This window comes from Arvicanthis niloticus, chromosome 27 (assembly GCF_011762505.2).
Source record: "Arvicanthis niloticus isolate mArvNil1 chromosome 27, mArvNil1.pat.X, whole genome shotgun sequence".
In the NCBI taxonomy this organism is placed as follows: Eukaryota; Metazoa; Chordata; class Mammalia; order Rodentia; family Muridae; genus Arvicanthis; species Arvicanthis niloticus.
The window spans coordinates 15,376,166-15,389,182 of record NC_133435.1 but is presented as its reverse complement, the minus strand read 5'-3'; the positions used below and the strand labels follow the sequence as shown (position 1 = coordinate 15,389,182).

The 13,017-nt window shown below is 46.2% G+C and overlaps 1 protein-coding gene across 1 annotated transcript in view; it reads right to left on the bottom strand.

The window, feature by feature from the left end:
• Positions 1–12,517, bottom strand: part of Anxa2 (annexin A2) — a 38,537-nt gene extending 26,020 nt beyond the window's left edge. The window contains exons 1-2 of the mRNA XM_076926178.1: positions 12,396–12,517; positions 2,132–2,191 (exon numbers count right to left, since the gene is read on the bottom strand). Coding sequence (XP_076782293.1) covers positions 2,132–2,179 — 48 coding nt within the window. The 5' untranslated portion in view covers positions 2,180–2,191; positions 12,396–12,517. The remainder of the gene's footprint in view (positions 1–2,131; positions 2,192–12,395) is intronic.
• Between the last annotated feature and the right edge of the window lie 500 nt (positions 12,518–13,017).

The window sequence follows — 13,017 nt, the reverse complement described above, 5'->3', positions numbered from 1 at the left end:
AGATGAGGCCCTGACCCCAAAATAAAAACCCACAGACAAGGTAATGAGCAGAGTTCATCCTCATGTTCCCTGAGCTGTGCAAGGGAAGACTTGCTAAAGGTGCCCTTTTGTGTAACAATAAAAAGAGCTTCCAGGAAGCTGTCAGTCCTCAGCCCTTGAGAGGCTGATCCCCTGCTGCTGAGAGGCCTAAATCCATCTTATATTGGCTCTCTTTTCTTGAATTGATCAGCTGATCAATTGCCCCAGGTTACCTAGAACACCAACAGTTCATGCAGAGAAATGAGGTAATTGAGTTAGAAGAATAATGTCTCCTAGTATTTTAAGTACGGTTCCAATTTTGTGGTGGGTCCCCTCCATAGCAATCCTGGGCAGGTGGCCTATGGGGTTTCGGGTTGGACACCAGTGGTTCAGGCAGGGGACCACTCCAGGAAGATGATGATGTGATGCAGCGTACATGAGAGACATTTCAAGCAATGTGCTTTCTGCAAATGCTCTCATTGTTAACAGGGCCACCAGTGACTTATTGAAAGGGCAGGCAGCTGGCCATGCACCACGTTACACTTGGTTTCACTGATCAGATGACATGCTGTCATCATATCAGTGAGTGGGAGAAAGGTGAGTGTGGGTATTAGTAGCTCTAGAAACATAAAGAAATGGATAACCAAATGTCTCTAAAACTCACTTGTCTGAAATTAAGTTATTAGATAAAAGTGATCTTTCCTTCCCTTAAAATTTTGAGCAGTATGGGACATTTTCTGCTTTAGCTGGTTTAGTCCCGTCTCTCCACACAGGGAAACACGGACTCCTATGGCAGAGTAACTTCAAAAGATGACTGACTGAAAAGCTCTCTCAAAAAACTTTTTAAAAAGGGGTTTCATGTAGTCCAGGCTAGCCTCAAACTTGATAGATAGCCAAGGATGACTTAGAATTTTTAATCCTCCTGCCTCCATGTCCCAAAGCTGAGATTACAGATGTGCACCACCATGCCTGATTTATGCAGTGCTACTGGATGGAGCCTACGGCCTCACAAAAGCTGAGCTAGGCACGCACTCTCCCAACCTGCCATAGCCACAGCCGCCTCTCATGAAACTTGACACCAAGAACAATCTCATTATCAAAGGCATTAGATAAAATCCATTGGAGAAACAAGTTACATAATGGCAAGACTTGTCTAGGCCCTCACAGCAGGCCAGGTTCCAAGAAGGGGAAAGATTTAAATGAGGAACAACAGAGACTTTAATAGTCCATACAGTCTGGGTTGGAACAGGCCCTGGTCATTTGCACATTACGAGAGCAGGTGCCACAGACAACACAGAGGGTCTTGTACACATGACCCAAGTCGTCACCTGTGTGTGGCTCTTTAAAAGATAAATTTTAATTCTGAGCTCCCTGATAGACAAAAGAAAAACAAGATCAAACGACAAAGCTCTGTGATTAACCACATGATTCCATTCTTTTAAAAATATATATATATACATTCTGGTTTATTTTGGAGAAAATATTTCCCAAGTGCTAGATTAAAAACTGAAAGGCCAAGGCTTCTGAGGCCCAACTCTAACTGATGAACTATTGTAGTTGTTGGTGGGTTTGAGAGAGAATTGCTTTTCTCTGGGGATGTGGCCATGGTAGGTTCCATAGTCCAGTAGAAGAAGACCCATGCACATATGGGCGGCACTGACTGAACTCAGTGGGTTAATAATAATAGCAGCAACAACAATAATAATCCATTTGCCTAGAAGACTATTGCAGATATTCTAAGAAAAAGACATGAGAATTGTTTTTTGACATGGTTGAAGCTTATGATAAATAAAACCTCAAGGGTTGACATTAAAAACTTACATGTCATCAAAGCAAATGCAATAAGTCCAACAAAGCACAGTTCCAGCCGTTTCCTTGCAAAGGTGCTGTCCAAGTTTCATTCGATGCCAAAAAAAGGTTTTAGCACCATGACATTTATTTCAAATAAAACTGCTAGGAACAGTTAAAGCACTGAGGAACCCAGGCGCTGAGGAGACACCTAATAATGACTGAATTATGGCCCCATTTTCTTTGTGTATACAGCAAGATTGTAACACAGTTCAACAGATGTCCAATTTGCAAAATCACACAAAGTGAGAGATTAGATACTTACATCACCCTCCAAGCTGAGCTTGCACAGAATTTCGTGGACAGTAGACATTTTGAAAAAAAGCTGGAAAAAAAAACACACACACAAAGTCTTTATTGAAAAAAGCCTTCTTTTTCCTTAAGCACAGCAATTCATCACACTAATGTCTTCTTGGACCATTGCATCTGAGGCTGTTAAAGCGAGTATTTTTTTCAAGCAGGCAATTCTCTATCTTACCATTGAGAAAATTAAAGCTTAGAGACAGTTGGGGATGGATTACTAAGCTGGTCAGTCTCTTGCTCTGGTTAAACAGGACCTGGCAAATTCCAGTCTGTGAATGCAAAACCTAAAAGCTTCCTGTGGCGAACACCACTTGTTCAAACAGAGGACGTGTTCTTCCATCAAAAGTGATAAGCATATCAAAACCATGACTTGTTGTCACTCACAAGTGACTTCACATTGTAAGAAAGGCAAGAACTCAGATCAACAGTGGTTCCATGTTGGCCCGATCCTAAACAGAACTTACTAATATTAGCCCCACAAGCATTTCTTCCAGGGATGCTCAGAAGAGGCAGGGGCTAGGCCATAACATGCCCACCTAATAAGCGCAAGACCTTGGTTTGATCCCCAGAACCCATATGAAAAAGCCTGAGAATCTTGAAGCACTGGAGATGGGTGGATCTCTGGGGCTCCATGGCCAGCCAGCCCATACTAACTGGCAAGGCTCAAGCCAATGAGAGCTCTTGCCTCAAAAAGCAAGGTGAATACTTCCTGAGGAGAAATGCCTCCACACAAGTGCATCCAGGCATACACATATGCACGTGCACGTGCATGTATATGCACACAAAGAGGTTATTAAACTGTTATTAAAACACAAATAGACCAACTTTCTGATATGAACACATCTCATTGAGGGCCGATCTTGCATTTAAGATTTGGAGCAATTGCAACGTCATCATCATCCACTGAATACAGTTTATCAGTCAGGACTCCCAAACTGATGAAAGGCCATTCCCTATTTGTGGAGGAAGTTCTTGGGACAGATAACCCCACATGCCCAGCCTCCACCACCAATTACTACCACCACCGAGATTGATTACTACTGAGACAAGACAGGTTGTTCTGCATAATCATCCCCCTCCCCCCCCCCCCAAAAAAAAAAAAACCAGCCGCCTCCTCAAAAGCTTGCAAACAATGTTTGCATCAGCAGCTTCCTTGGCACTTTGTGGGAATTAAGCTTTCTATTCTGTTCAGGGAACTTATTTTGCCTAAATGTTTTCTTAAAACTGCTTTGAAGACAATATATGACCTAGCATTTGCCAACTTACAAGGGCGTTCTGAACCAATCGAATTCTAGGCTGTGTGAGGTGGGAGGTGGGGGAGAGAAGAATCACCTTTATTTGTGGTCAAGATGAACTTTTTATAAGATGCTTGTGCTCATTATCTATCTATCTATCTATCTATCTATCTATCTATCTATCTATCTATTATCTATCTATCTATCATCTATCTATCTATCTATCATCTATCTATCATCTATCTATCTATCATCTATCTATCTATCTATCATCTATCTATCTATCTATCATCTATCTATCTATCTCCCTTTCTCCCCTCCTTCCCTCCCTCTCCTCACCCTCTCTCCCTCCTTCTTTCTTCTTCCCTCTGAAGCCTTTTAAACCCGACAAAAAGAAAGCTCATCCAAGACCTTTACATTCCCTTCACTCCCTTAGCTTCCTCACTGTCAAAACCTTGCTGTATTGGTAAACTGTGGTGCATCCGAAACATGGAATATTACTTGGTGCTAAAAAGTTTTCAATCTCTGAAGACACAGAGGAACTTTAAATGCACATTGTAGCGTAATGGGAACTGGTCTGAAAAGTTGCACATGGCTGATTCCAGTTATGGGGCATTCTAGAAGAGGCAGCTCTATGGAGACAGTGAGATGATTAATGATTGTCAAGGTCGGGGGCGAGATATAGTTGTGTGTGTGTTTGTGTGTGTGTATATGTGTGTGTAATGGGGGTGTGCACACATATTTCTCAATGGCATGCATGTGAAGTGCAGGAGCCTACGAGACCAGAGGAGGTTTTTGTCTTCCCTGCAGCTGGAGTTCAGGTGACTGTAAGCCACTGATGTCAGTGGTGGGAACTGAACTCAGATCCTCAGCAAGAAAAACAAGAGCCCTTGACCTCTAAGCTCTCTCCAGCTACTTTACCTCTACTACTGCTGCTGCTGCTATTAATGTTTTTACCTATGTGTGTGCATAGGTGCATGCCATGGCACACACGTGGAGGTCAGAGGACAACTTGTGGTTGGTTCTATCCCTCCATCATGTGGGTTGCAAGCAAGCACTGGACTCAGGTCCAATCTCGGCCCCAAAGCCTTTTCCTGAGCCCTATATAAAGACAAATTAACATCTTCCTTAGCAGACCACCCCTTGCATAAATGAGGCTCCTCCCCCAGCTCTGCCATCCAGGAGATTTCAGCTCCACAGCACAGCAAGTTTTTTATTGAATTGTTCTTCCAAGCTGTCTGCCCAGCTCTGAGTGCTGCTTCTCAGATGGCTGCCCACAAGGAGCCTTCCCCCAAGTGCAGTGCAGATCAAAGACAACCTGATGTGCTACTTTACACTCTTCCTTCCTGATAATTCTTCTCCCATAGCCCCAACACCTTGAGAGGACAAATACGGGGGGGGGGGGGAGGGATTTTTGGAAGCACCACAAATCTTGCTCTTAGTGCCAGCATTTATAATCATCTTTTCTCTCATCAAGTCGCTCCTTCCTGCTGTTACCAACTCAATCTCTCTTGTCAGATAGTTAGAAATCAAGGCCAGTGCTTCCTTTAACTCCAGCGGAGCACGGCCTTCTGAGATCAGCATCAGGAGCCAGCCACACCTCCCTCTATCCATTCCCCTGAAAAAGATTTAGTATTCAGAAAGTATTGCTTGCCTTGGCTTTGTCTGTAGCTAACTGGTTTGCTTTCTCTCTGGCTCCTGTCATACCCATCCCTGTCCCCTCCCCCTACAACGGGGTGTCGTGGAGCTGGAGAGCTGCTCAGTGGATAAAGGGCTGACCGCACAGGTGTAAGGACCAGAGTTCAGATTCACCTAAAAGCCCGGTGGATATGACAGTCTACCTGTGATCCCAGTGTTCCAGAGGCAAAGACGGGAGACCTCTAGAGTAAGATGGCTCACTAGTCCAGCTAAATGAGAGAGCCCCTTTGTGCTGAGATTTGAAGTTTGGTCCTCATTGTGTAGCAAGCACTCTTTACGATCAGCCATCTCTCCAGCCCCCAGACATGCCCTTAAGAGGAGTTTTTAATATGTCACATTTATATCACAACCATTCTGCACCAAAAAAAAATCCAAAAATATCATAATAACCCCAAAGTCACAGAGACTGACAAGCAATATGTAAAGTGCCTATACCCATATAAATATTTCCTATCTCATGCAAGTTTAATGGCAACCCTATTTTAGCTTAGAAATAAAATACAGCCTTTGCTCCTTCCCTAGGCTGTGCAGTTTCTCTGAATAGGGAAGTTGCTAGAAGAAAGTGGACTTTGCTTCTCACTCTGATTGTTAAAACTTTAGTTTGATTATTGAGAATGGCTCAGTGTGTTGCAACTCCCGAGGTCAGCGAAGTCCTTTGCAGTGCCAGTGAAGTCTCTAGACCCTGGTAATGGTTAGGTCACCCACAAATGAAGGATAAACACTGAGAAGATGAAGAATTCTCAACCTCAGCTTCTCACCTGTCATGGAAAATGTTCACTGTTGAACTTGAGTAGATTTACATTTACCGTGGAAACACACCTCTGGATATTTCTGTGAGATAGTTCCCAGTGTAGGGTCCTTAGAATGGGAAGACCCATCTTAAATGGGAGTGGTACTATGTCGTGAACGTCTGTCATAGATTACATACAAAACAAACAAACAAAAACACCCAAGACAGTTCCCTGAGAATCAACATTTATCTCTCTCTGCTTTTGGCCTGTGTGTGCAATGTGACCTGCTGCCTCCTCAAGCCCTTGCCTCCGTTCCTTCCCCGCTGTTATAGTGTATCCACTCCAACTGTAAGCTGAAATAACACCTTCCCCTTTCAACGTGCCTGTAGTTAGTTAGGTATTTGGTTGCAGGAACCAGAAAAGTAGGGAATAAACCACTTGTATGGGAGACACTTAAGAGACTAGCCGTGGTCCACAGAGGAGCAGGGACCTTTGAGTCCTCTGCCTCTGCCCTTTAGACCCCAATGGCTCCTTGATGGAGCTTTAAAATCACAAAGATCTAGGAAGTGTAAGGCCTAATGGTGAAGCCTCTGTGTGTAGGCTGAGAGGGATGAGACACTAGCCAGAGGAACACAGCGTCATCAGGGATGGTGTAGGCACTGTGGAGGAATACATACCTCAGGATATATATCAGGAAAACAAGGGGACGGGTTTGTCAGGAAGCCACGCCCGTGTTGTGACCCCAAACCCAAGGACCTGAATGAATAGTGCAAAGTTTGGCTAACAGAATGGTGGAAGGTGGGAGGGCCAAAGTGACAAGACTCAGTACTAATTATTATTTACCCATTCACCAAAACACGAGATTCAAAGAGATTTAAAGAAGCCAGGTGTAAAGACCCATGCCTGTGATCTCAGCTCTTTACAAGTGGAGCTGGGAGGAGGACAAGTTCATCCTTGGCTATATACTGAGTCTGAGACTAACCTGAGCTACATGAGACCCTTTTTTTAAAGGAAAAAAAAAGTTCACATTCCACATGAGAAGACCCTTCCTGAAAGAACTTCTAGGCCTCCAAAATGTAAAACTCAGGGTGCCTTAGTTGCAGACACCAGCCACTCCCTTTCTGGCAGTCTGCTCCCCAGAACTGTATCTCTCTTCCCAGCACCCCAACCTCACCCAGCTGACCAACTAGTCTCAACCTGCATACCAGAAAGAGCTATCTGTGAGCCATCTATTCATGAGAACGCTAAGCTAGGCAGGCTGGGACCTGGCTACGCTGTGAAACGGGCCCTTTCTCAGGCAGGTGTTTTTGTTTAAGAAAATAAACCAGCCAAGTCCTGGCACACTGAAAGCTACACACCTCTCCAGCCAATCTGAAGTGGCTCTGCCCAACCCCCACTGGTGGGAAAACAGGCCTGCCTCAGCTCCTCCTTAAATGAAGGGAACAGAGTGTCTCCTGTGGCCTTGAAAATATTAGTAAATGAGACTTAACTGATGGTTCAAGGCTCTCAGGGGGCAAAGTTTGGCAGTAGCACAATCTTGTAGAGCTGGTACGAGGTCAGTCAGTCATTTGCATGTAACAGACAATCTGCCTTACAAATAATTTATACATTTGTCTTTAAAAAAAAAAAAAAAAAACTAATATCTAGATCTTACTACATTTTATTGTTTTGTTCCAAAAACTGTAGTTACAACAAAGACCAAAAAGTACAAACGAAGTTCTTTTTAACCTTCTTCTGCAAAAGGAAAGCCAAACCAGACGTTTTCAAAAAGCCTGAGAGAAAGAATCTCACAGGCAACGCTGGAAACAGTGAACATAAGATTCACTGAGTTAAAAAGTGCTAGTTCCAGGAAGCCCAGATATTAATTTGCAAATTAAATAAATAAGTAAGCCAAGAGCTTGACAGGGCCGGTTTGTAGAGAATCCAAGCTGGCAGTTTCAGAGACACACCCACTTGGAGAGTAGTTAAAAAGACACGTAGGTCTGTTGTTGGGTTACCCCAAAACAGATGCCTAGCAACCACCACGATGAATCAATCAGAAAATGGAATGACCTCAAACTAGGATTTTAAAGTTAAAATGGGTGGGGATGGGAGTGTGGAGGGCTGGGTTTCCCCACCACAGCCCTTACTGTAGGTCCTGGACACCGAAGTGTACAAACCACACTGGGATTTTAAACAAACCAACAAAAGAAAAAAAAAAACGCATGAATGATGGGAGAAGGAATTCCCACTGCATCCCACCCTTCACCCCGTTAATCATCTCTGGTTAACAGAACCTTCTTGAAGGCACATACTTTCCCCCTTAGTTTTATGGTTCTGATTAATGCTTGAGTCACAGGGCCAAGTTAAGCCCCAGGACTCCTGGAATTCTGCCCGCAGCCTTGATCAGACTCAGAAGAGCTACAGCGCTTGCAGTCCCTCTGGCTGTCTGATCTGAATCAATATTTGTTTACTAGCTTACACATACTGCCATGTTGCCTTGGGAGCTGATAGTGTTGGAGTGGGTGGAAAGAGACCATCCAGGAAGAAACACGTTCAGGCTTGGAAAAGGAAGCCAAGCATCTATAACCCAATCTCAGTGTCTTACAGCCCACACATTAGGCTTCCAACTTGACTCAGCTGCCAGAGAAAAGTCCAAGTTCAAGATAATCCACCACACCCTGAACCTCCCTCCCTCTCTTTAAGTCTGTGGTTTCTTCTCTCCCTCCTCCTTCTCCCTTTCTGTCTTTAGACAAGGTCTCTTTCGTAGCACAGGCTGGCCTCAAACTCATTATGCAGCTGAAGGTGATCTTGAACTTCCTGCCTCCCAATTTAATGTGGTGCTGGGGATGGAATCCAGGACTTGTGCCCGGCAGGCGAGTACTCTACCCACTCAGCAACACTGTCAGTCTTTCAATGCAGTCTCTGTACAGGTACACACATACACACACACATGCCCCCTCCACATAAAGCAGGCTAGGCTACTAACTCTCCTCTCAGCATGCCCAGTACTATCGGCCCATCCACCAGGGTCACTCCATCTTGATCAGTGGGCATTTAAGTGAGACTTTAAGCCATAGATAATCGTAACGATGTCACCTTGCCCAGATCTCCTGCCATGCCAGAGTTGAGTGTGTGGAGGACACCCTTCCACACTGTCCCGTCATGGGGCTTGTGACTTACTCTTTTCTCCGGTCTCTGACGGTTCCTGGCATATAGTAGGTGGTTCACACACTGGGGCTCCCTGCCTTAGGTCTGCTTTCTCATTTACAAACTAGTCTCCTTTTTCAATTTCCTTTCTCTATCTAGGACTGCATGTTTAAAACCCAGGGCCAGTTCTACCCATTCAGACCCGGAAGACCCCCATTCCCAGCCTCTGAATATCTTCATGCAGCCTGGCAGCTCATCTCAGGGCAGCCTCTTCCCATTTGCAACAAGCAACTTGTACCGAGCCCCGTCTCCACAGTATCTGGATGAGATGGCCCTAGGTCTGCCTCAGGACAGCATCTACAGGGGCAGGCAGCGAGCCAGACCACAAGGAGGTAGCACAAGGGAGGTGGGAGATCCACGTGGCCTTGTGACTCCTCCAAGCTGTGAGTGTCCTCTGGGTGTGGCCAGGAGACAAAGAGTACACACAAATGGTTCCACATCATTCCTGTGGTCAGAGTGTCCACATCAAGTCTGGGACGAGAACTAGACTGTTCTAGTGCTGCAGATGGGTACCCTAAGAAGATCTGAGCTCAGATCACTTAAAAAAAACTTCAGTGTGAACCCTAATGGGAACATCTGGAGATCATATCAGTGGACCCACCCAGAATCACAAGTCCCCTCAACAACACGCATGGGCACGGCCTCTGGTAACAAAAGGGAAAACACGCCAGACTGAATGGGTGGAAAGAATTTCTGTTAAGGCCTGGAATTTCCTCTCTCGAGGTCCACAGCTAGAGAAGGGTGTGGCCTGGGGAATTAAACCCAGGAACTCTATACACTTCTTTGGGATAAGCTCACCACTACGTCCAGTTCTATTAAACAACTGGATAGAAGCCCAGAAGGGAAACCCAGCTAGGTTTGGGAGTGAATATTAATTTGACAAAACAATAAAATGTCAAATCAAATTGCTGTCTGCCCAATCAATTTATTTGTCTTTTCTCTTCTTCCCTCAAATAGGTTCAAAAAAAAAAAAAAATCTAAAGAGTAAGGATGTGTGAGTGTGTTTGTATGTGTGCACGTGCACATTGTGTGCACACCCATGTGGATGTGTGTCTAGTCCACTGCTGTATTCTCAGGACCATTAGCCGTGATTAGGACACAGTGGATACCTACAAGATAGCTTGTAAAACAAATGGATGTTTAAAGCAGCCCGTAGTGCCTGCCACTCCTTCTGTAACACATCCACCTTCGCTTGATGAAGCAGGTCCCCCGACAAGCCAAGAGTTAGAGCAAAAATTCCCATAAATGCTCACACATATTAATCTAGGCCAAAAGGTACAGGGAGAAACCACAGTCCTCAGAAATCAATAGCAATTTAGAAGACTGCTTGCCTTGCCAGGAAAACTACTTAAATCAGATATTAGCCAGGAAGCCAATGACCAAGACTGCCTGCCTAATGCCAATCAATAGGGTATTTTAACAGCTCAAAGACACAGGATGTGAAACATTGAGGCACCAGTCCAAGTGCTCCATCAAAGCCTCTAGCACTGCCTGGCTAGTTAGTCAAACTTCCTGAACCTCTAGCACACCAAACAGGAAACCCCTAACAGAGAGATGCACCTAGTGGGTTATCCCTGCTGCAGCAGAGGCGACAGTGCTTCTGGAGAAACCCAGACTTAAGATCAGCTGTCTATGTTGGAGAGCTGAAGAGGACAGGGCTCTGCCCTGGTCTCCTCTGCCATCTCCAAGTTCCCTGACACAGATCCACAGACTTTGGCTGAGTGCTTCACACTCGAAAAGGAGCAGGAAGTGGGTGGGACTGCAAGTCTCCAAAGCCAACCTAATAGGTCAAGGGACACAGGCTGCAAGACTATCTTTAAAACTAAGGGGGAAAAACTGAGCCCCACATCAGTGATTTATTCTTCCTACCCACAGATCACCCCTCACCCTCCCAGTTTGCATTCTGCTCCCCTGCCTTTAGGCAGCACTCAGATACAATGCAAATTAATTTTTTTTTTTCTTCCCGGTGCTAGCTTGGGATTCCAAACACCTTCTGTAGCTTTGTTGAGGGTGGGACAAGGGAGTGGCTTCCCAGGCCAAGGTGCAAACCTACCTAATTATACTCCTGAGTGTTTCAGGCTGAGGACCTTGGATTCCAAGAGTTTATGGTTGCTCTTAAGGGCTGGAATTGAATATGGCATATTACTACACAAATGAATAGCTCTTCCCAGTTCTGGGAATGAAGTTCGACCTACTATGGTACTCTACCAATACGCTTGACCATGGACATCAGCTCTCGGTTTTTTGTTTTTTTTTTTTTTTTTTTTTTTTTTTTTTTTTTTTTTTTTTTTTTTTTTTTTTAGACATGGATCTTACTTACTATGTAGCTCAGGCCGGATTCAAAAGGGATCTTATCTTGCTGCCTCAGTCTTCTGAGTGTTGAGATTACCTCTATGTCTCAAGTAACAGTTATTTTGTTGACTTTGTTCTGTTTTTTTACATTTGTATGACACTGTTTTCAGTGTGCTTTACTCAGCTATTTTTGAATGAACTTGTTTTCGGAAACCTTCAGTAACTCAGCGTGAGTGGCGCTACGAACAAGAGTTCGGAAACCACTTTCGTAGATAAAGAAACTTCTCGAACCACAGCGATCCGCGCCAGCTTTGGAACCAGCCGCCCAGGAACCACGCCCTTTTCTATACAACTGACTCATGGTGGCATCAGCGGCAGTAAAGGCAGCGGTCCCTACAACCACTCGGGGACACTTCCTTCTGCACACTTTCTAAAGCGAGCCGCAAACTCCCAAGAAGGAATGAAGTCTGAGGTTGCTGACCTAGCAGACAATCTAGAATTCATGACAAAGACCGAGGTGAGATTCTTTTATGGGTAAAAAGGACAAGATTCGAGTTTCTGGTGCCCCCACCCCAGCCTCCCCCTAGGAACCCCGTTCAGACTTCACAAATGCACGTTCTCGGTTGCAAGGAAATCACCTAAAATTGCAGATGTCACGGTCCAGAGTGAGAGAACGCAGTGCGGAAGGCGGAAGGGGAAAAGTCCACAGACATCTCACTCTGTGGGCCGGAGGCTCCCCAGCGGCCACACCCAGTTCCCCCACTGGCATCTAGCTCGTCTGGAATGCCGCCCCCCTCGGCTCCCCGCCCCACACAGGGTCTCCCCGCTTCCGAGGAAACCTCAAGGGGTAGCCTGCCTCCCCCACACATCGCCTGAGCCCTGAACCCTCAGGAGAGTGGCTTGCAAAGAACACTGTCACCCGCGGGACACTTTGCAACTCTGTTGCAGTGCCCGCAGATCACCCGGTGGGCCGGGTCACTCTCCGTGCCCCCCGGGGTCCCCATCGCCGAAGCCTGCCCGCTCCCCGTTCAGCACCGCAACCCCGAGGCCATAGCGGGCGACCGGGCCGCGCCCCGCTTACCTGGGCCGGGCACCTATCTCCGAGAGTCTCCCCAGAAGCCGAGCGGCCCGACTGGGCTGGGTGGGGCTTTTATACTCACCCATCCTCCCTGAGCGAGGCCGCCCCGCTTCCCCTCCCTCGCCGGCCTGTTCCCACCCTGCTGAGTGACTCACCCAACTTGGAATGCTGCCCAAGCCCAGTCCTGCCCTACGTGACAGCTCCACCACCTCCCCAGGCCCCACAAGCATCCACCCATCCCCCTGCCCCAATCCCCTTACTCCTAGGGTACTGGGCTCTGGCTGACTCTGGGTTATTAAGATTTCAGCTGTCTGGCTTGCCCAATTCACTTCTTTTGCTTTTAGGCTTCTAGGCAGCGAGGTAATGGAGGGTAGAATTGTTTCAAGGCGCATAAGTTTGGATTCCTCTGAGCTGGGCTGTTGGCGCCCAGCTCTCCATGACCATCTGCAAACATGTTAGTTTAACCTCTGGTCACCAGCTGGAGGAGCGCGGGGAGGGCTGTTCGCTTGGTCCTGCCCTACAGTCTACTCTGCCTTGTAAACTAAAACTGGGAGGCTTCCAACCAGCTAGGGAGACATAGAGGTGAGGCCAGAAGGTGCTTCCTTCCCCCCCCCGGACAGCAGTG